Here is a 25,081-nt window from a genome sequence, read left to right as displayed (position 1 = left end):
AAATTAAGCACATATAAATATAGCGGTGCTTGCCTGGGTTTGAACCCGCAATCATCGGTTAAGATGCACACGTTCTAACCACTGGGCTATCTCGGCTCTACTGGGCTCTCTCGGCTCTTATAAAACACGTTTTTGATATCAGCCAATGAAATTCAAGAGTGAGCATCAACGTCATTTTGAAATTTTGTGTGTACCCAGTAGTGGGTTTACACAAAATTCATCATCATCATAATCATCTTTTATTATCCTACTGGACATATGCCTGCCATAATTATTCAAATTTACATTACGGGAACCTCACCTCAAAAAGGGCTAATTAATATTTTAAAGGCTATACAGCGAAATGTTATTTCATTTGCATTTACTACCGAACTAGTAAATATTTTAGATAGTGATCGGGAACTTCGGCCATCGCTACTTAATAGCTTATCCCCATTTATATAAACTTCTCGATCGAAGTCCATCGGTGCTTAAGTCTAAAGTCAATCGGATTGTGCAAAATTTATGGAAGTTAGTTTCGTAGTTTCAATTAACTAAGCGATCTTAATGGCGTCGCATTGCATTTTGTTGTAAGGTTACATAAACATAATTCAGTAAAATATTTTTATGTAAGACTTCAATGTTTGCATGACGTCATGAATATGTAGTAACTAGATATAACAGAATCCGAGGTCCTGTCTTCAAGGCCCGGGTTGGGCTACTACATTGTATTTGTGTCGCGAGATGTTCGGAAGTGTGGACGCTGCCATCTCTTGGAAAGCACGTTAATACGTGGATTTGAAACTCATTCCGGTCGTATCGGATTTAATGTACTATTAGAGATGGAGTGGGGCATCTGTGTTAGCGCATATGGATTGTTAGAGTGTGGGAACGAGAGCACCAATACATCAACAACAACAACAGCCTGTAAATTCCCACTACTGGGCTAAGGGGCTTCTCTCCCTTTGAGGAGAAGGTTTGGAACATATTCTACCACGCTGTTCCAATGCGGATTGGTGGAATACACATGTGGCAGAATTGCTATGAAATTTATCACATGCAGGTTTCCTCACGATGTTTTCCTTCACTGCTAGGCACGAAATGATTTATAAAGTTAAATTAAGGACATGAATCAGCGGTGCTTGCCTGGGCTTGAACCCGCAATCATCGATTAAGATTCACGCGTTCTAACCACTGGGCCATCTCGACTCTTTCAAAATCAAAATTTAAATAAACTTTATTCAAGTAGGCTTTTATAAGCACTTTTGAATCGTCATTTTACAATTAAGTGAAGCTACCAGCTTTCTCGGTAACATCAATGTTTGCCCATATTTTAAATTTAATATGTCCTGTGTAGTTAATTTTCCATGAGATTGTATGTCGTAGCCAACCTTAATAAGTAATTATTTTGTTAAAAGATAAATTTATAAATACTAATATTATATTATACGTGTAAAGGCAAGTCTGTTACCTCTTTATATCTTAACCGCTGCATCGATTTAGATAAAATTAGTTTTTTGATAGCATCAGTTCCAGAGACATGGACCTATTTTTACTTCACGCTTTCGAAGTGTTAAAGTAGGGGTGAATATTTGTGCTGTAAAGTTTTATGTTAGGTGTAAACGGCGGGTTCAGTTAGTGTCAAATAAATATAAACTAAACGTATCAATGACAAAAAGAACTGGCGTTCGACCCAGTAGTTGCGACCTTATAACCTAGACTATATCTAGATCTAGCGTTTGAAGTGGGTATTTATTTTGTAAATTTGCTGGTAGATTCTAAGTTTTAATGATTCAAAAATGCTTAATTATAAATTGTTTTTTACTTAATTTGAGTAGAATACAATTGTATTAAGATTCGTATGTATGCCCAGAGGATCAGAATTGCCATTCAACGAGGATGCTGCTAGCATTCTTGTCACCATTCCACGCGGTCAAGATACCTTATAAGGTAACTAGTTTTAGTTCATATTTGTATATATTTAAGCATTTAATATTTCTATTTTCTTTAAATCTTATGTTAATAGATTCGTAACATATAAACATCAACATATGTACATAATATATATACAACTTCAAAGTTATGTGTAAATGATTTAAAAATGAAAATCGCGAAACGAATAGCGTACCAAAATGCAACACGTTTTAAAAATGTGTGCGAATGATCGTTCGTTTCCAGCGAAAAAGGAAATTAGTTCATTAAAAATGAATCAATCTTCGTGTCGTGTGCCGCTCGCATTATGGTTGAGCAATTCTGTGCATTACTACGTTACGTGATGGGAATTGTATCACGACATATGCTGAACATAGCATATGCAAGCCTAGACGATCCAGTGGCTAGAACATGTAGTGTTAACCAATTGTGGATTCAAACCCGGCCTGGGTTTACATATGCCTAATTTGTATTTGATGGCTTCTAATTTCACTTGAAACTAGTACATGTGTATCCGCCATCCTACATTGAAGCGTGGTGGGACAAGCTGAAACCTCCTTTAAAGGGAGAGAAGGCTTTCTTAGAGTGACTTTAAAGTTTTTTTTTATGGCATAGGTGGGAAACGATCAGGAGGCCCACCCGATGGAAAGTGACTACCACCGCCCATGGACATCTGCAACACCAGGGGGCTTGCAGATGCGTCGCCGGTCTTTAAGAAAGGAGTACCCTCTTTTATTTAAGGTTCCCATGTCGTATCGGTTCGGAAAAACCTGGTACCACAAAGTGGTTGTGCGAGGCAGAAAATGTCTAAGAAATCGCACTGTTGTGGATTTTCGGACATCGAGGTGGAACTTAAAAGTAGACTAAAGATACGATTTAAAACGCAATATATATTGTAAGGCAGTATACATTTGAACTCGTCCTGCTAATTCATATTGCAACTTTTGACTTGCATAAACCACCAAGCAAACTTAAGCATTAAATTATGCATATACGCTAAGTTCATAACGATTCGCTGAATGCCTAATTAAAATGCAACGCAAATGGAGCGTATTCGCATTTTCGAGATATTTTGCGTCACAAAAGAATGTGTACGCTTTCATTGTTCTCATATGTGAAATAGGTTAGTGGCATGAAGCTTGGGAGATAACTATGTTACCATGACTTAATTTTTTGTATGTGAACTGTATTTAGTGCTTTTACTAATTATTGTTATTGTAAAAAGCTATAAAATAATTAGAACTGAAAATAATAAAATGAACTTGATATTCTAAAATAAAATTTAACTTATAGATATACGCAGTAATTCTTAAATTTTTATTTGTATATAATTAAGGCTAATATTAAAGATTCAAAATCGAAATATGTATTTAAATATCATTTATTCAAGTAGGTTCATCAAATCACATAACATATCCAAAAATGCTCAAATCGATATGTATCTACACAATTTTACACAGTATTCGAAAAATAAAGGTTTATGTTTCTAACTTAAAAATTGATGAACTTCCATACAAACTTATAACTCTCATTTCAACCTCTTAGGGATAGAGTATACAGAAACACTTAAATACGTATCTCTTCATTTTTAATTAGTGTCTCAAATATAAAATGACGAACTTCTATACAAACTTTCAACCATTATTTCACCCACTTGGGAGTAGAATTTCCAAAAAAATTGCCCTTAGTGAGTGTCAACTCAATAAAACAATTGTTCTTATTAAATTTCATGGTCCTAAATTTGCCTCAGATCAGTCAGGACATACTATTTAATAAGTATTGATTATCATATTCTTGGTATAGTAGTATAAATTATAAATTGATGATATTAATCAGAGGCATTTCCACTTATTAGTTATAAGGGTTATTGATAACTTAATATTAGGCTAAGGTCACATTCCAACACGTACCTCTAAAACACAAGTGAATGATTTTCAAAACATTTTTTGAGATAATTTCCTTCAATAAATAAAAATTTTAACAAAAAGAAAAACCGACTTCAATTAAAACACTATTTTAAAACAAATGAATATACACAAAAAAGTAATAAAAATAATTGCGTATTCAACATATTTTTTAGAGTCTTCCTAAGTTAAATGAAATGAAAAATATTAGACTACTTAAAAGTCGATTAACGATTATATCATGTAGTTATAATTATTGGTATATTTGGAGCCGGTGTCAGCCACGGTGCCCTTGCCCCAACAATCAAAAGAAAGAAGCGATACGAGCCCCTTGATTGATCCAGTAAATTATTGTGTAAAAGGTAATTTGTAAAAAACATATTTGTTAAAGTATTCTCGTATTGTTTTTTGATAGATATACTGTAGGGTTTTATTAGCTGACACCGACTCCAAATATAACAATAATTATAACTACATGATATAATCGTTAATCGACTTTTAAGTAGTCTAATATTTTTCATTTCATTTAACTTAGGAAGACTCTAAAAAATATGTTGAATACGCAATTATTTTTATTACTTTTTTGTGTATATTCATTTGTTTTAAAATAGTGTTTTAATTGAAGTCGGTTTTTCTTTTTGTTAAAATTTTTATTTATTTTTTGATTTTAAGTGAAGCTTGTGAATTTGACAAACAAATTTTTCTTAATATGGATAGATTAAGCGTTCCGTTTATATGAGTCAGAAACTACTTCGAGGACAATTTCAAAGGAAACTTGCGAGTAAAGCAAAAATAGACTTTCGAAAATGCGACTTTAATACGTCATGCGGCATAAATTACAAGGATCCCTCGAAAGAGCTGTAATCGACCTCAGCAAAAAACCTTTGGAAAAGAGCTAATATATGTCGTACATCATATGACATCACATCACATACACAAAATTTGATTAAAGATAGTAAGAAATTCTGCCCCATATCGCACCCTAACTGCGAGCCGTATAGGAGTTCCATCACTACATAGTATAAAACAAAGTCGCTTTCTCTGTCCCTATATCTTTAAATCTACGCAACGGATTTTGATGCGGTTTTTTTTAAAAGATAGTGTGATTCAAGGGGAAGGTTTGTGTATATAATACATGAACAATATAGTAAAGAAACACTGATAATTTTAGAAGTTTGAGATGTGATGTCGTAAATAAACAAATTCTTTAGTATATTTAGTATCAGTATTGCACCCGTGAGAAGTCAGGGCGGGTCGCTAGTTGATTATAATATTCGATTATGACAATTACATGAACATAACCAAGTTCTGGAAGGTGATACAAATATCCAAATAACCTATAAATAAAAGATTCGACTGAGTATCGCTAACGTACTCCTCAGAATTGTTCCGTTCCCTTCCGTTCCGTTACTTTGTCATGGATCCTGTGCTCAGAACCTTACCAAACTTTCACCAAATTACCCTTGAAGTATATATTTTGTAATAAAAAAAGAGTTATCAAAATTGGTTGACGTGATTTTCAGTTATTAACCTATTTGTCGCGCATATACATAATGCAAATTTAAGACTTATGTCTTTTTCATATGGATACCATAATCGGAAAAAAATAAAAAAAAATGGGACCCCACGGGAAGCACTACCTTTCAAACAAAAAAAAAATTATCAAAATCGGCCCACCCAGTGAAAAGTTATGAGGTAACAAACATAAAAAAAAAAAAAAAAAAATACAGACGAATTGATAACCTCCTCCTTTTGGAAGTCGGTTGAAAATAGGAGATGAATGATGACAGTCAAAATGTGTACCACACGTATACATTTTGACACTTACTCTTCTTTTAATATATGTAATTCTCTTATCTACAACTCAAAGGCAAACAGGCTGCCTGGCGATGGGAAAATCACAAGTGATATCACCACTCTTAACAAAAGTTTTACAATTAATAGAAGAGGAAAGTAGGAAGTATAGTAATTCCATTATTGAATAAACAAAATATGATTGCAATGATTTATATTAACGTCTATAACATTTTTACATATTGTATAAATATTAGACAATTCTGAATTGTCTATTTATTTTAATATATATATGTATGTATGTATGTATGTATGTATGTATATAGTACAAGACTATCAACTTACCACTGTGTTATGAAGTTCGTGCCTATGGTGTATATAGGCGTTGATCTGTTGACGTCGAGGCTCGCTTCCGTCGAGTTCATTATTGCCAAGCCTTTGTTCCAGAGATCTTTCGATATGCCTACCGCATCTGAATTGAGAATTTATTTAGTTCTTTACATGGTTATTATATGTGTTATTAGAATAGCAACTTATGGAACAGTTACCAAATAATCGATCAAAATTTACTATCATTACAATTTTTTGGTAATACTGGTTGAATTTTTAAGACATATCAGTGTATACTTTAATGCACATTCTTCTATATTTATTGTATTATATTTTTTAATCATCCTATTGAGCATATTAACTTTGCCATATAAGATGGATACTTATAGAAAATTATGTTATATCTCATTTGAAAACATTTTATTTGAAAATACTTCGATAACTAAAGATCAACCAATTTATTTGTACTCAAATTAATGAATTTGCTCTTAACACCATAAAAAGTTCGCTAAGCGTAAGAGTTAATTTAATTATGCATAACATTTTAATAATAATAGTTCTTACTTTGATATAAATATATAATATAATATTTGTATTTGAAGCAATTTTAACAAAAAAATCCCATAAATCAAAAAGAAAACAACTATTACAGTTGAAAAGATTTGATAACGATGCACTAAAACGGGCAACATTTTATTTAACTCGCTTCGGTGTGTCCTCGTTTAACGTAACAAGGGAGTTAGCAAAACATACATTTTTATGTGGAGGTTTCCTACATGTATTTAGTTATTTTTACTTATACACACACTTAAATAGAAACAGAAAAAATAAAAAAAAATAGTTACAATTAGATAGTTGTATAGAAGAATTCAAAAATTCACTTGTCTTGTAAATCTTTGTTTTGTAGTATGTGACGTCATAACGGCCGACCAGTGTTGTATAGTTACTAATCTTAGCATACAGTTTATATATTAAAGATATAAAAACTACAATCTATCAATTTCTGTATATATGAAGCATATCTCACCTATATATACAGTCTGTATGTTGGATCCAGGCGGATGGAAGTCCGGCGTCTATCCGCTTCGTCCATGCCAGCATCTGAAACGGAAATGCCTGTAAGCCTGACTGATAAGGTGTGGTTTAATATTTCATTCGAATAAACTATTACTACCTCATTTTACATTAGTACGTTATTTTGGCTTAAGAAAATATTTATGTTCATTTTTTTTAATACCATATTGTGTAAAATATTGATTCATTTATATTTTCAACGGGCAAATACTGCTTGCATTCTTGCCACTATTACCCACGGTCAAGATTTATGTATATATAGCAACTGTTTTTTATTTATATTTGTATGTATTAAAGTACTTAATGTTATTTATGTTTGTGTTAATGAAATACCTTGAATAAAGTATATTTGATCCATATCTTATATTTGTAACAATTATTCACCTGTATGGCGCTTTAGATTTCATACTTTAGTTTTCTTAAGTGAATACTAAAGAGAAAACAAATGCGAATTCCAGGTATGTGTATAAATGTTAATACGTCGATAATTAATAATTGAAGTGACAGTACTTTTGACGTATTAACGCGAAGTCGCATCGTTTCGCATGACCAGGTATTTGCATGTTTTTTGCGTTGCTTACTATAATGTACCACGCCTTCAGCTATTTGTAAACATACATTAAGTTTTAATGGAAAACAAAATGACTAAGATAAAATCTAAGTCATATGTTTTATCTATTCGCAGATCGCTTAAATCCGGACAAGCAAGTTGCGATTCAATTGTTTTCTTAATTAAAATAGTATAGTTCTGAAAAATTATTTCGTAATAAAAAAATATACTTGCAAAACACTATAATTTTATGTTCTCAAAATGAAAGTATTCTCAAATATTCCAGTAGGATCAGAAAAACACTTATAAATCTTAGTGTTACAGTATTGAATTAAACGTAAAGCTACCTGTTCGGAAAGGAAATTCTACCGTGAAGAACTGACAAGAAACTCAGAAGTTATTCTGAAGAAGTTTTGCAATTTTAATTACATCGTATTTTAGTAAAGTACAAATTAATTTTATATATCCTGACAAGAAATTAATAAATACTAAACCAACACATTTTGTCTTGAATATAATCTTGTATTGAGTGTTTTAGCATTAAATAAGTTTTATGACGTGCGCTTTAAATTTTTTTATAGTTAAAAAAATTGTGTGTGGATTTTTATTATAGCGACAAAAACCGTTCCCTAGAAGTAAGAATTAACTTTGTGTATGCAGAAACAAGAAGATATATACTAACTGTATACAAATTATACCATTTATATCTTGTATTAAAACATTCAAATTATAGTATCATTAAAAAGTTATCCAGAATAATATCTACTTTCTTAATATTTGAACATGAGATCTTAGTTAGTAGACTATATATGTAGAGTCAATGTAGAGTCGAATAACCAGCCTCAGGAAGGATGTAATTGCGATGTCAGAAACTTAGTACAATATGTTTATCTTTAATTCGCGTGTTCATACAATGGCACTGTTTCTATCAAAACAGTTGATTGTGTTTTGTTGATTTACATTATATTATTGTTTGCATGTATTGTGACCCTACCTTAAATGTTACTATTTGATTAACAATTTTAATTGTCGAGAGGAAATCCTTGTGATACATGTCTTTCTTTTTTTATGGTATAGTTTGGCGGACGAGCATATGGGCCACCTGATGGTATGTGGTCACCATCACCCATAGACAATGACGCTGTAAGAAATATTAACTGTTCTTTACATCGTCAATACGCCACCAACTTTGGGAACTAAGATGTTATGTCTCTTGTGCCTGAGGTTACACTGGCTCATTCGCCCTTCAAATCGGAACATAACAATACTGAGTACTGTTATTTGGCGGTAGAATAACTGATGAGTGCGTTGTACTTACCCAGATGGGCTAGCAAAAAGCCCTACCACCAAGTACTGCATTGTAGGTTTTATAAGATTATAATTTTATTTTTAAATAAAAGTAAACAATTAAAAAATTCGCTCATAAGAATTCAAGAATATTTTCCCTATTAATTATAACTAGGCTCTTATAATGACCTAATACATAATTGAATTAAATGTATGGCTACGACCGGTTCCGGTAAGAAACTTTGTAGTTTGAATTTGCTTATTCCGATTCCTTAATCAAATTATCTCACGGTGAAATCTCTTTAAGAGATTGCTTAAAACAATATTCTTATACACTTCGACTCTTATAGTATAAGCGAAGTATAAGCGAAAAAAATAAATATTTTATTTAAATAATAAATAAATAAAATATTTATTTTTTTCGCGTTTTCAATAAATACTGATTCTCTTCTCTATTTTGTATGTGTACAAAATCCGAGGCGTTGGATTTTGAATCTTAATACTTATGTGTTAAGGGGAGGGAAGGAAGTGGTATAGGTGTTAATTATTCTATAGCCTTTTGTACTTCAGGCAACGTATATGCAAAATAACCTGAACGATCGTTTGAGTAGTTAAATCGTTAAAGGGTAACAGACTACCATACTCACTTTCACTTGATTAAGTGGGATGAACTTTTATACTAAGGTATATGCAATAAAATTTTATAAAAATGACCCCTTACATAGTAGAATCTTCCATTGTACGTTGTATAATCACATCTACGTTGAACTCATCTCTCCTTTTAATCCAGGCACAACCACCTTTTTCTTGTACAAATATAACTACTATATTGTATATGTGTACAACAGAAGCCTAAATACGAGACGTTGTTTTATAATATTAAACCACTTTACGACTCATTTGCTTAACAATATGAATTATTTTTTGCATACACATTTTCAGAGGAGCATAAAACGTAAAACTGAAATCCTGTCGAAATTCCGATAGAAACTGGTTTTACGCACATGTACTCACCATATCAATGTTATCTATAATATAAATACTAAAAATTCGTTGACGCCCGCTACGCTCAATTCTAAGAAGTTGGTTTTCAAGTTTTAATAATAAAAATAGCCTGTGCCATTTCTTCCGCTATAAGCTTTTCTATACCAAATTTCATCACATTCGGTTCAGTATTTTGGTTTTAAAAGGGTAAAAGACGTAGTAATTTTCGCATTTGTAATATAAGTATATGCATGTACTGGAATACATAAAAAGATAACTAATTATTATATATATATATATATATATATATATATATAAAAACATAAATATATATATAATAGATATTTATGTTTTTATTATCGAATTAATCTTTGTTACCTATCATGTTTTAAGTGAGAAGGATACAGTTTTGCAAGTAAGCGTTGTCGCCTCTAACGACCTGTCAAAGTGTTAGTATTCCTGTGAAATTCAAAGCACTGCCGACGAGACACTTTCGATTTATGGAGGTTGTACGTTCGCTTCATATAAGTATATGTATATTGTTTTCCAAAGATTTCGACTTTACAAAGTTAGGACTTCCTTCCTGGGTTCGGTCTATAATAAAATTCCAAAGAGCCTTTTAGATTCGACAATTGTAGGAACGATATAAGAGCTTGGTGCTAATATTAATTGAAGATCATATAGGATATATAAATATATACAATATGTGATTTATAGATGCAATTATTTAAAAAAAAAATCTCTATATCAACATTCCGAGCCAGCGGTAGACTGATATTGAAATAATCGTAAAATGATGATTCAAAAGTGCTTGTAAGAGCCTACTTGAATAAAGTATGTGTTCATTGATTCAAAGAAAAGCAGTTAAATAATATCGTCAAGAGACAACTATATTAATTAAGCGTTAATGCTAAGAATCCAATTGATAATAAGAAATACGATTATACTAAATTCGCTTTTAACAAAGCTTAAGTAATTAAATCAAAAACTATATATAATATAATATGTCGATGAAAGTCCAATCATATCATGTCTTATTTAATTTTTTCTAAAAATATAACAATTACATTTTTTTAACAAAAACACTAATTTGAATGAAAATATAATCATACAAATTATTGTAGTTATTTTTAAGTATGGTAGATATACATATATATAAAACAAGACAAACATACAACGTCCTCCATTTTTAAAGGCGATTAATCTTTTCATCGACGCTCAATGTATGCCTCATCAGATTTTAATTAAAGTCAAAGTAAAAGGGTAATAAAAGAGGGGAAATACCAAGAGTAAATATGTAAATAAATTTCAGTCAATAATCGTTTCGACTTCGTAAGGGTAATATGAAGATTGGAGGAAAGCCTTTTTTAAATAATGAGGTTAATATTCACCAACAATTCGACCGACAGAGAGCGGAGATGGCCCAGTGGTTAGAACGCGTGCATCTTGTGCACCGATGATTGCGGGTTGAAACCCAGACAAGCACCAATATATAAGTGTTTATAACTCATCTCGTGCTCGGCGGTGAAGGAAAACAACGTGAGGAAACCTGCATGTGTCTAATTTCATCGCAATTTTACCACATGTGCATTCCACCAACCCGCATTGGAACAGTGTGTTGGAATATGTTCCAAAAACCCTCTCTATAATGGGAGATGAGACCTTAGCCCAGCAGTGGGAAATTCACAGGCTGTTATTGTACTATACTGTACTGTATGTCTAAAACTGCTGATTTTAATTTTAAAGTACAGAAGGCAATATAAATAAAGAAAAAAAAAACGTAAAATTTGGGATCAATATTTAATGGTAGCAAACATAGCAAAGTTAGTATGGGTTATTTGAAAAACGTATGTGTATGTAAGAGTAGGATTATAATATTCATTAGATTACACTATGTCTAATAATTTTTATTTTTTAATTTTGGCTGACTCTTCGGGGCGTTAATTTATCGATCCTGCACTGATATTTCCGGTCGAGCCATCGCATAATGTATGCGAGATAATACAGATTTCATTTATGTTTCTACATTTTAATATGTCCAGTCAACTAAGCTCTCTTAAGAATAACGTGGATTAAATCTGTGAAAAGAATGACATCAAATAAAAGTTTTCAATAGATAATCGAAACTCAGTATTTCCATATAATCTCGTCCACTCGTATGAAGACGCAGCGGCTCGTTGACAACAATAGATCTTACGTACTTATTTCAATACCCATTTATATTTCTGCAATCGGTCATAAAATCGTATTAAAGAAATATTCGTAAACCACCTCATATATCGCATTCTAACTTCAAACGTTTGTACATAGACATAAGGTTCAATGTCGAAATGAATTGAAGTAATGTATCGGCCACTGCTTTTGTTGAACGATTTGTTTTAGCTCACTGGCTTTGCGTAGTGGCCTGGAAGAGGTCTTAAGGAACTTCTTCTGTTTATACATAAGCCGAATCAATAATCCTGAAATGGTACAATATGTAATAAATAATATTTAATTAAAATCTTAAACGCCACGTAAATCTCGTGTATCTGAGATCATATAAGATTGTATGAGTTCCTACTGTTAAGTATAATTGTTTTAAAAGTAAGAATATAATCCATTAAAAAGTAAAAGCATAGCGCTAGACAATAACTAGATATATGTATATATCCATTATTTAATTTTGGCGGGTGTTTATTTTTATTATTTACTTTTATTTTATGCGTTGGAGTAGTAGGCCGGCAATTTGGCCACCTGGTGTTAACCTGACCACATATTAGAATTAAATAAAGCTTAATAAAATATTTAGGAAAAAAAATATCCCAATTTTTCTAAAATCTGACATACAAAGGCTAAAGCTAATAAATAATCAAGTAATTAAACAAGATTGTAAAGGTATAGGCAATCACGCTTAAACTAAAACTTAACTTAACTTAAATACTTAAAGTTAAATTATAACGTCGTTCTGAGCAATTGTGGTCACGACGACTAATCTCAATCAAAAGTCAACTACGTAGAACATATGACAGTGCATAATAATACGAAAACATAGGTAGTGCACCTGTTTTTATGACGTCACTCTCATAATCCGATAAAAGGGCAAATCGTAAACGAACGGAAAGATTTCAGGAGCAGAACCAAAGACTTTACTTCCGACTGTCGACCCGTTACTCTGATATTTTTGTCAAATAAAACCAATGACTTTTTATCGCCCTGACCTGGGATGTGAATCCAGAATCTCGAGGTTATGAACTTATAAAACGACGCAGTCGAAATATACGAATACCATTGATTCAAACTAAGGCTAGGAAAATCTATTTATGTATGAAATCAGCATAATTTTGATACATTTTGTATTCCTTGCTACAGTCATAGAATACATAGTAGTGCTACCCCCAGATAATACTCACCTCCTCCTGCCTTTCTAAATTACCCAACTCCTCCCGAATTTTAATCTACACTTAGATTTAGACAAACGAACATACATTTTACTAAACGACTGAGTAAAGAGTTACTTTTGAATTGCCGGTTCTTCTAGGTAGAATCTACATTCCGTACCGGTGGTAACTTCATACAATATAGTTACTAAATCACGATTCAAAAGTGCTTATAAAACCTACTAGAATAAAGTATATGAATGACTACAATTTTTATATAAATCTAAACGGTATACTATACTTAATGGTACGTGATTAAAGACAATTCAAATAGTATTATATTTTAACAAAGAAATAACTAATTCAATTATTTCTTTAAAATTTGATTTAACGGCGAACTAAACCAAAAATTTTCGAAATAAGTTCATAAATGACAAAACTCTGAGAAAACAAACATTAAATAAAAAACTGAATAGATAATCCGTTTCTGTTTTTAAGTCGTTTAAAAATATGGCCGCTACGGGACACTTGGCAGTTTAGTTACTATAATAAATATTTATTTGCTTATTAAAAGTTATAGCAATGAAGCACACTCGAGGGAGAACAGTGCAACGCTGAAGGGGAATGTTGGTATATCAGAGCGGCATGTTTGCCGTCACAGACCACGTATCGGTCAAACTTTTAAAGTGTGTCAATATGTTTAACATGAAAAAAGAATATGTATTTGTCTCGAGAAGATCGAGAGACGATAACTTAAACTATACGGATTATACCGTAACGCGTTACGTAACGGAGCGGTCTACCTATAATAAGTTATCACTTCAAAAACCTTTTGTACCATATTCAACAACAATCAATCAACAACAGCCCGTAAATTCCCACTGCTGAGCTAAAGGCCTCCTCTCCATTTGAGGAGAAAGTTTGGAACATATTCCAACACGCTGTTCCAATGCGGGTTGGTGGAATATACATGTGGCAGAATTTCTATGAAATTTGTCACATGCAGGTTTCCTCACGATGTTTTCCTTCACCGCTGAGCACGAGATGAATTATAAAGTCAAATTAACACATGAATCAGCGATGCTTGCCTGGGTTTGAACCCGCGATCATCGGTTAAGATGCACGCGTTCTAACCACTGGGCCATCTCGACTCATATGTACCATATTAATAAGTTAAATTTCATGATTTATTTTACGAAAGCCAACAAATCTGTTGTTATATAGAAACATTGACCTTTATATATAATTTTCACGTATTCAACAAGGTCTTCATAATGTACTAAAGTGTATCAAATCATCCCTCTTGTTACAGTAAATAGGTACCCAACAGACCGCATCGTCTCAAAATAAAAGGGACACGAACGTATCGCTAACGTACCGTAAATATAAACATGGCGAACAATTTTGACCTTTAGTACATAAGTGATAAATGTCACAATTGCTTGTTGTGTTTTGACCTAATGGTGTATTGTACTAGGATGATATAGCCTCGTTGCACGGTAGAACAGTGGTAATCGATTTGACGAAGCCTTAGTGGTTCGAAACGAAATAGGTGTGTTAGAATTTGTTTACACGAAATTCGTAAATCTGCATGGTTTTACAGTTTCGACGTTACAAGAAAATACTAAATAAAATATAGCTTCACATATATAAGAAATTCCCTATTACAAATTATTAGAAGATATTACTTATTAGGTATTCTGCTGCCAAATAGCAATACTTAATACTCTTGTTTACGGTTCCTAAGGTGAGTGCAGATACAAGTGACGTGATATCTTAGTTCCCAAGGTTCAAATTCGCCAATGCTGGTTGCATGGACGAAGTAAGGAATGGTCAATATTACTTACAGCGCTTACGTTCATGGCGATTTGAGCCACTTAACATTATGTGGTTCTTTTACCCGATCGCCGTCAAGCATAACAAAAATTTGAAAGAAATGCTGACAGCCGGTGGTAACATAAAGTTAGCTCTTGAATAATACGCTACGTTAATACTAAACAATGTACGATTTAAGAAATAAAAGCTAGAATAAAATGCTAGTCCTTTTAAAACTTTACAGATAATAAATATAGAATGCCGTAACGATAAAAGAACAATCTACTATAGAGGTTCATAAAAAGGAACATAATATAAATGTAAGTAACACAAATCAAGTGTTAGTAGCGTTAGATTAGTATGGAATTCTGCAAGCGTAGTTACGTACCTTTCTGATCTTATTTTCTACCGCCAAGCAAGCAATACCGATAATCAATCATCAGTATCGCTTTAGTAATTTAAATATAGGGAGTTTTTACATAAACTAAATATATATTGCACAACATCACATACATTATTCTGATGCCAATGTAAGTAGCTTAAGCACTTGTGTTATGGAAAATCAGAAGTAACGACGGTACCACGAACATCCAGACCCAAGACATCATAGAAACCTCATGAACTTTTTTCGACACCCTTGGAATGTATAATAATCCATGAAAATTGGTGTACACACTACTTGACCGCAGAGGTCGTCGACTAATTCTCGAGTAGCTTCGTACTATATTTGTCATATAAAAATATGATAAAAAATCAAAGTCGAATTTAATTGTACTTACTTTAATAAAAGGATCTTTTTTTAGTAAGAAAATATTAGATGAAATCTTTCTGCTATTGAGTCTAACAAAGTTTATAAGCATCTGATTAATTATAAGGCTTAATTGTGAATTGTCACAGTCTTTCAAACGTTGACAATAGAGTTAAAATTTCATTAAGGCTTTCTTTGCAGGTTGTTTAATTGACTCAAAGAAATCCTTTCAATGTTTAAATATATAATTTGTCTAACTCTAATGTGTTCTAACGACGTTTCACTTGAAGTGAAATTGACACAAAATAATGGAACAAAATATTTAGACATCCATAATACATTTTGAAAATTCCGCTTGACATATATTCCTTAATAGTAATCGTAATATTTTAAAAATGGCTAAGATTATTATATACACGTCGAGACCATATATATACATTTCAACGGTAATGTTTTTAGTCGTCATAAACGTTGGGTGGTTTTCTCCTACTACGTATTTGTGATCAAAGCAGTCTCTAAATTAAAAGTAATTTTAGGACAGCATACAAAAAATTATGGCAAACTAACGGCAATTATATTTTTATATATGTATGACTACAACCATGTATAATGTTCAACAGAAATGCTATTTGTTCAAATCCAAAGGCAATAATGATTTTATTCAAGTAATTTTACAACTAAACATTTTTTAAGCGTCAACATTTCAACTCTACCACTGATAATGAAGAAGAACTACGCATAGTTTCTTTTTAATAACAAAATAGATTTACAGGGTGATTATCTACATTTATTGTTCTTGATCAGTCGTACTTTAGAAATCTGGCTTAAAACCAAGCATCTCTATAAAAAAGTATTATATTAATAAGATTTATTGATTACCGTTTTTTATTAAATCAAATCAAAATAAACTTCATTCAAGTAGGCTTTTACAAGCACTTTTGAATCGTCATTTTACAATTAAGTGAAGCTACCACCGGTACGGAAAGTAGATTCTACCGAGAAGAACCGGCAAGAAAATCAGTAGTTACTCTTTTTTAACATTTAAAAATACAAAGTCATGTTAGTTAAATGCTAACATGTAAGTTAGCTATGTATTTTGGTATCTTATTATATTACAATATCCAACGTTATCTTTGCCGTTGCAAGCGGAAAATCAAAATTGTTTACAAGATTATCTTTATGTACAGTTTTAATGGAATTTATATCAGCTATCATTTTTTCAATTCTGTGTCCAGTAATATATCCTCAGTAACAGCGGTATTTTATTATAAATTTGAAGCAGAATACGAGTACAGATATTTCTTAAAAAAATTCACGTTTGATGTCCTAAAATGGAGATTTTGTTGACAAGATTGCTGCCACTCAGACAGGCCAGGACAACGCATCATCAGTAGTACGTCTTTTGTTTCCTTTAATAGTCATTCGCCCTTTTTCATGTGAGATCCCGAAAAAGATACCCGGCCTTTGACGTAGTCGACCTACGTGTGAGTTATTTGGGATTCATAATATCGTCTATGTGAAGAGTCCAACTATGATTATTTGGTGGCGTCGGCGTAAATATTTTATATTTTGTTGTTGAAGATATTATCCATATCTGGGGGCAATTATTTTGTGATACTAATGTTTACGCATGCGGTGTGTGTAACTTTCAACTCCTCCAAATATGCCGTTTTATTTGTTTCTTCTTGTGCTCATTGCTTATGTCTCTATAATTATAATATAAAGAAAACTATTGATACAATTACTAAATGTTGACTTATAACTACATAATAATTTGAATAGGACTTGGCTTCTATGAGATCTCAAAACTTTTTACGATGGAAAGACTGCAGCGTGAGGCTTGGCATTTTTTTTACATTTAATGTTATTGGTGGGATTATTCCTTCTCAACAGAATGTAGTATCTTGTCAATGCAATATTTTTTATATGTTTTTTATTTTATTTCATCTGACGGTATCTTCTCGAGGATTCAAAAATATGATATTCGGTGATTGTCATTTATTTTAAACAACCAAAAGATTTGTCACAGAAGTTGAATTATAAGTTTATTTAAATTTTCTACAATAAATTGAGTTGATCAAGTAAAAAGCTTAGTCATCAGGAATTATTTATTACTGCGCCGTTGCTATTTATGTGATAAAGGTAATAAATTTTCAAAATGAGAGAATTCTATTCTACACTAATATTATAAATATAAAAGTAACTTTATTTTAAGGCTTAAACCACTGAATCGATTTACATGAAATTTGGTATGGATATAGTTTGAGTTCAAGAGAAGAACAAAGGGTACTTTATTTTATTCGCCCCTTGAGGGCGTAAAATGGATGGTGACGGTTTGTATACTATGGGTAAAGTTTTACTAATGCCGCCTAAGTAAAGCCGAAGGTTCTGCAAGTATGTAGAGTATTCCTCGTATTTATAGTTAATAAAAATTAAAACACAATGGGTAAAATAAGGTAAGTTAAGATCTTGTTTTATATTATAAACGTAATGCAATTAGCAGATTTTCATCTGACTCGAGCATATTTCCCCACCGCCGAGCATGTTATGAATTATAAATTCAATTTAAACATAAAAATTCAGTGGTGCTTGCCTGGGTCGGAACACACTCTCTTCTGTAAAAATTAATGAGTTTAATCAATGCGCCATCTCGCATTTGCAAATTTTTTGTTAAGTTCATAACAATGTGCTCAATTTATTTAAAGTATAGTACGACACAACTTAGATGTCGCATCGGCAAAATCATTAAAATCGATGACTGCCGATTTACACAACCAGTAGAAATTGTTTCCTATCGTGCCATTCGACGCTATTCGTCGCAATAGATTCTCTCGTCAGTTCAACCCGAGAAATCAAGTGCATGTAAATCGACGAATATATTAGGTCATACTATGATATTACACGTTATTACGTGTATGTAAAGATCTTATTCACGTGAGAAATAAACATTGATAATTTGAGATAGCGTACTTAATTCGGATGTGATCACTTTTACCAATTTTACCGATGCTACATCTAAGTTGTGTCGCACTATACGTCGTAATTACCAACAAGTATTTCACGTTCCGAGTTAGGTTAAATTATAGTAAAAAATTCTTTATTGTTCGCACTGAACGTCGTTCTAGTGTAATATATTTAAAAAGTTTGTGTCGTCTAACTTTGCTTGGCACACAGTTTAAACTAAATGGCCATGCTTTGTGTGCGGGGTAAAATTGGTTAAATTATTTTGTTGTTGCTACATTACTTAGTCTAAAAGTAAGATTCGAATGCATTGTCATAGTGAATATATTACATATTACTTGTCGCCTGCGGCTTCGCTTGCGTTATAGGGATATTGGTTGCCATGTGTTAGGTATGTCCTTCTTTGGTGTTCAAATTTGTTTCATACCACATTTTCGTTAAATTCTATTCATTGGTTGTGACAGACAGACAGATAGTGTAACTTTCACATTTGTATTATTAGGCTCACTTACCTTTCTAACCAGAACACAACACTACTAAGTACAGCTGTTTGATGATAGAATATCGAATATTTATTTCATTGCACACCTTGGGAATGAGATGATCGCTTCCAGACTGTTTCAAATAACAAAAATACGTTTATTATACGTTTATTTTAGCGCGCTGTAGTTTAGTTTCTTTCGCCGGTTCTTTTCATTTCCGAGGTGTTAATTTCCGATGGTAGGTTTTTGACTATCAATAAGCAAGTGTAATCACAACTATATTGAATAATAATTTTCGATTTTGACTTTGACTGACAACCCAGTTGGCTAGCACAAAGCTAGTATCAAGTATATGTATATAATTGGAAACTCGACTAAAATAACCAACGATATATATCAGTATAGTTCCAAAACTAGTTCAGAGATAGTGACACGGTAATCACGAAATCCGTAATATGTAGTGATCACGCTTTTCCGAGCGCGAAGATTATCCCGGACTAGGGAATGAAACTCCGCAATTTGTGTCCGTTTTACGAAACAAATTAAACTAAAGCATACATTTATTATTATGAATTATATTACTTTAAGCAGTGACATGTTTACATAAACGATATATGCTATCATTAATAATAATTATTCAACGGGTTTTTAGTTAAACAATTAGTTATCTCTTTCTGTTGACATTGATTTATTATTCAAAATAAAAAGAGACAGCATTATTTTACTTATCACTACTTTGACGACATTGTAAGAAAACAGTTGCTATCAGTTGCAAATCTGACTTTAATTGGATCAATGTTCTAGCTCCAGAATCATGAAGGCAAATTTGAATTTAGAACGTTAAATGAACGTAACGTAAATTCAAAGTAGAGCATTGTGCAGTTGTCGTCTTGGTCGTATCATCCACTCAGATATTCACTCACCAAAAATAAATTCTGCGTATTGTTGTTTTAATGGTGAGTGAGCCAGTATAACCATAAGCCTAAAGGATATATTAGTTCCAAAGGTTAATGGTAAGGAACGATTAAATATCGCTATTTATTATAAACGATGGTAACTATTTACCATGATAGACTATTTACGAGACGTTATATAAAAGTACTCACAATATAACTTGATCATGATACTCTCTACTTTGGTTTACATTTAATATATTTCTATATATTGGTGATACAGTTCTTGTAATAGCTCATTCGACTTTGATTAATTTCAACTTTGAATATGCTACGACTAAACATAGATACTTTGTATTTGTTGTGTTCTGGAACTGAGCGAGAATATTCATCAAACGCCTTTGTCGGTGTTATATCAAAACAAATCAAAACATCCTAAATTACTAGAAGCTTACTAGAGCCATTAACGCTATCCAGATCATCGAAATTATAAATAATTGCAAAATTGCAAATGTAAATATGAGAATTAATTCAATTTGTTACTTTTGTTTACATATTTATTCTAATGTTTTAAATAATAAATGCGGAGGGATAAATGAATTGAAGGAGGTAGGAGGAACATATTGTGAGGAAGGTCTTGAGCATGATGTGGATGGATATAGAGGAAGGGGACGAACAATAAAACGACGGATGGATTGTGTTAAAGATGATATAGCTGGAAATAATGTTACTTGTGAGGTGTCAAATATAGAAGTGAGGAAGGAAACACATGCTGCGCTGATCCCAAGAAAATTGGGATAAGGGCAGGTGGATGATGAAATGAGGATGGATAAATGAGATTGATAGTATATAGTCCTTATTATTCATTCATTACCCATAGACATTCGAGCCGTAAGTAATAATAACTATATATTACATCACTGAGGCGACATAAACCTTAGAGACTAAGATGTTTTGTTATTACAATGGCTAACATAACCCAGTCTTCAAATCGGCTGAACAATACAATTCTAAGTATTGCTGTATGGCGGTAGAATATTTGATGAGTGGACTAATGAACCTATCTAGACGAATCTGCATAAATCTCTAACTAGTAATTTTGTTTAAGTGTAAAGCTATACTAGTATTGTAGTGTTCCAATATAAATCATCATTGAGTATGAATCGTTATTGATTCAGTGTAAATACAGGTATGAGGGTCATAATATCTTAGCTCCATAGTGATATAATTAATAATTCTTACGGCCCAATTACCTGCAACATAATAAAAGCTAATAGAAAACGTGTAAAAATATAAAACCGCTATGCACAGGCAGACTCGCTTTTTTATTTCGATACGTGGGTTCGTGACTTTCGGTTTGAACAGGTTTATGGCTTTGCACTGGTAATCTTATTATAAGGGACAAAAAAACTGTTTGCTTTGCCATAAAATATAAATAAGAATATTGTATTAGATTACTCTTTGAAAGATTGAATCTTGTGTTTCCATACATCATCCTATTTTATTTGTCTGAATAAATTTTTGTTTAGCAACGTACATACACTTGGTACACAAATAATTTGGAGATTAATCCATACATGTCGCAATTCGGGTTGGAAATATGTATATCGTCATGGAGTTCCTATATTCCTCAATATTATTATAATTATAGTATACTTATTTAAATATATACTCGTATTATTACAGCTATTTAATACGGCATTACTACCAGGTTTTTTATTTTTAGTTGGTCGAGTGCGATATTTCTTGTAAACAAGACATTCGTTGTAACCCTAAAAATTTTAATTTTTCAATAATTTATTTCTATTAAAATTATAGTATTTATTTTTATAAACATTTATCGGTTTTATAACAAAACTTCGATTTTTGAACCGTAACCGTCGTTGTCTTTATTATCTGTCAATTTCGTGGAACGGCAACACTGCGTTTTCTGCGTCGTCATTCTATCGTTGTGCAGGCGCCGGTCGCATACCGACACTTGTGTATTTTAAAACGATATAATCATTTTTATTCGTGAGTATATTCAGCGAATATTCTGGAATATTGGAATATCATATGTTGTTTCTACATTTCGTATATTGGTTTTGCATTCGTTTCAGATTATACACGAATTATATACTTACGTAAACGGAGGGTTACCTACGTCGTCAAGCTATTATATTATATATATTTAAGAGGTTTAGGCTACTAAACCGTAAGTAAAACAATTTATATTTGCATAATCGAGGCACATTAGTGGTTTTTAGAATGATATTTAATCATATTTTTCGTTAAATTCCAGTCGTCGTATAATACCGGCCACGTGCATTATTTGACAGGCGTTGCCGAATATTCATTTATTTAAACACTCCTGAGGTGAGTTCATGCATTAATTACCTTTGTTAATCAATATCCTACATGGCTCAGTAATTATTTCTATTAATTTCTTCATATTTTACTCAAAACCTGAACATAGACCTTGTCCATGTATTGGATGACCTAAGTCGAATCCTATAGTGATTTAAATCACTTAGAGGCACTATTTCGTAAAAATAAATATAGTTCTTGATTTTCCGTTTTGTGTTATTGCAAATTAAGCAATAATTTGTACATTTTTGACACTTTAAATATCCAATTCAATAGCTTCAATCTTGTGAGTTATTGTTGAATTTTAATAACTCTTTATTGCTTGTACCTGTGTCTAAGGCATTCTTAGGACCTTCTTAGTGCTTATGCAAGATAGGTAATAAGTTGTTTTGTTCACAGGGAGTGTTTTTTTTTTATATGTATTTATATACATATATACTTTTAAATAAAGTATATTCTGAAGTACTACGGTGTTGCTTGGCGGACTCAGCTGAGAATTGTTGCTGAGTTCGAGCATCTGCTTCGTCGGAGGAATTGCTGCATGTCCAGTGCTGCTGCTTCTGCTGCTGCCGCTATTTTGGTTGCACGGCTTTTATTGATGTATTCCATTCGTGGGTTTGAGCTTGCTTTATCCGTTCTTAATTTAAAGATGCCAACTCATTAATATTAGCTTTAAATTGTTGATGTCCATGACCAGATACCGTCAACGACCTCACCCCTGATGATTATTTTTTATGTAAATTAAAATCATTTTGTTTATCAGATTATTTTATAAATTTTTTTTTTCTCAATTAAATTTGCTTAACCAACAAAGTTTTTTTTTGTCCCCGCGACAATTTGGCGCCCAACGTGGGGCTTTTGACGGTATTTTAGGCATTTTTGTGATCCTTTTGCTCCCAAAAATTTTGGTCATGAACAGGAAATTTATTTCGAATTTTTTTTCTAAACTTATTTGAGTTGGCTTTTATAACTTCATTGCATACAACACTCTTATTCTTTACATTCTTTCTGGAATAATATTGCTTTTGTTATAATATAAGATATTTACATATTTTTGTATCTATGTTAATCTAAGTTAATTTTAAGTTAAGCTTATAAGTTTATTTTAAGTCTTAACTGAACATTGTTCAGTTCTTTTCAAGTGTGGCGGTTTCTGGTCATAATAATTTAATTTAAACATTTATTATTTTACATTTAATCTTGCTTTTGGCTTATTGCATTGTACGTTGCATTGATATAATACTGCTTTACCATGGAAGATCGCCCCATTAATTTTAATTTATTACACAAGGACGAATTAGTTTATGAGATCGAAATACGTGGTGGTGCTCCAGCTGACACTGTAGATGAATTGCGTTCACAAATTCGCAAGCTTTCTAAGGAAGTTCTAACTGACGAAATTATTGATTATGACGGTGATGTCTCTTCGGAGTTACAAATCATTTCTTTAAAATTAAAAGAATTGTTTAGTCTTACCACTTCAAAGTCGCCTTTACAACTTAAGACGTTGAATAGAATTAACGCCTTGGGTAATCATATTTATCATCGGTTAGGTAGATTAACTCCAGTTAATGAGAAGGATGAATTGGCAAAAATTGAATGTAGTTCTATGTTAAAAAATATAACACATAAATTTGACAAATTATACACCATTTTCAAAAGTAGCCAAGAAGTAGAAAATAAGTATTTTCCATCTGAAGAAGATCATGCAAAATATTTTGATTCTGAAAATGCAGGTATTCAAACTGAAAATACGATTACACCTCAAGTAAATGTTTCTTGCAGTCGTTCTGTAAACGTTAATTCATTTAATTTAAAATTTAATGGTAAGTCGTGTGTTGTTGCTTTTATACAACGCGTGGAGGAATTATGTAAGGCTCGTGGTATATCTTTTGATCAACTTTTTAATTCAGCTGTTGATTTGTTTGAAGATAGTGGTTTGTCTTGGTTTAGAGGAATTTGTGGCACTGTTACTTCGTGGTCAGAGTTGAAAGACTTGCTACTGGAGGATTTTTTACCACCTGATTTTGATAGAAAAGTGTTGGACGAGATTCGTTCTAGGACTCAGGGAATTGATGAGGGGATTGTTGTATACCTTAGTATAATGCAAAATTATTTTTCACGATTAAGAAAGCCGCTCACTGAAGTAGAAAAATTAGAAATTGTCAAAAACAACATCAGACCTTTTTATACCGGTCAATTATACTTTACTGAGATTAATAGTTGGGCTGATTTGAAGAAGTACTGCCGTCATTTGGAATATGCGAAAAACCGTGCAGATGCATTTGTTGAACCGCCGCGTATGTCTGACAAAATGGTAGCTCCTGATCTAGCTTACAAGGGTTGCTCAAAATCTAAATCATGTGCTGCTACTCCAGTGGCTAAACAGTTTTGTGTTAGATGTCGTACGGAGGGACATGCTTTGTCTAATTGTAAATCTCCACCTAAGGTTGTTTGTTTTCGTTGCGGAGAAAAGGGGAAGACGATTAAGACCTGTCCCAAATGTAATTCTAACAATTCAAAAAGTTGTAAGGAAGGGCTGTCATCCCAATTTCGATGAAAAAGATTGGAAAGATTGGTGTAGTGTAGTAAAATTATTTTTCAATTCTTATCGAACTAAAGTGTCGGCAGTCCTTAATTCATTAC

At 32.2% G+C, this 25,081-nt stretch overlaps 1 protein-coding gene across 2 annotated transcripts in view; it reads right to left on the bottom strand.

The window, feature by feature from the left end:
* The window catches only part of LOC124532495 (muscarinic acetylcholine receptor M2), a 61,148-nt gene that overhangs the window by 19,480 nt on the left and 16,587 nt on the right, over positions 1-25,081 (bottom strand). For both annotated transcript variants that reach the window (XM_047107404.1, XM_047107405.1), the window contains exons 2-3: positions 6,967-7,040; positions 5,955-6,081 (exon numbers count right to left, since the gene is read on the bottom strand). In XM_047107404.1, the coding sequence (XP_046963360.1) occupies positions 5,955-6,034 (80 nt within the window). In that variant the 5' untranslated portion in view covers positions 6,035-6,081; positions 6,967-7,040. The remainder of the gene's footprint in view (positions 1-5,954; positions 6,082-6,966; positions 7,041-25,081) is intronic.

Source organism: Vanessa cardui, chromosome 9, assembly GCF_905220365.1.
Source record: "Vanessa cardui chromosome 9, ilVanCard2.1, whole genome shotgun sequence".
NCBI classification, from domain to species: domain Eukaryota; kingdom Metazoa; phylum Arthropoda; class Insecta; order Lepidoptera; family Nymphalidae; genus Vanessa; species Vanessa cardui.
The sequence above is the reverse complement of the archived record's forward strand: the minus strand, read 5'-3'. Positions and strand labels throughout refer to the sequence as shown.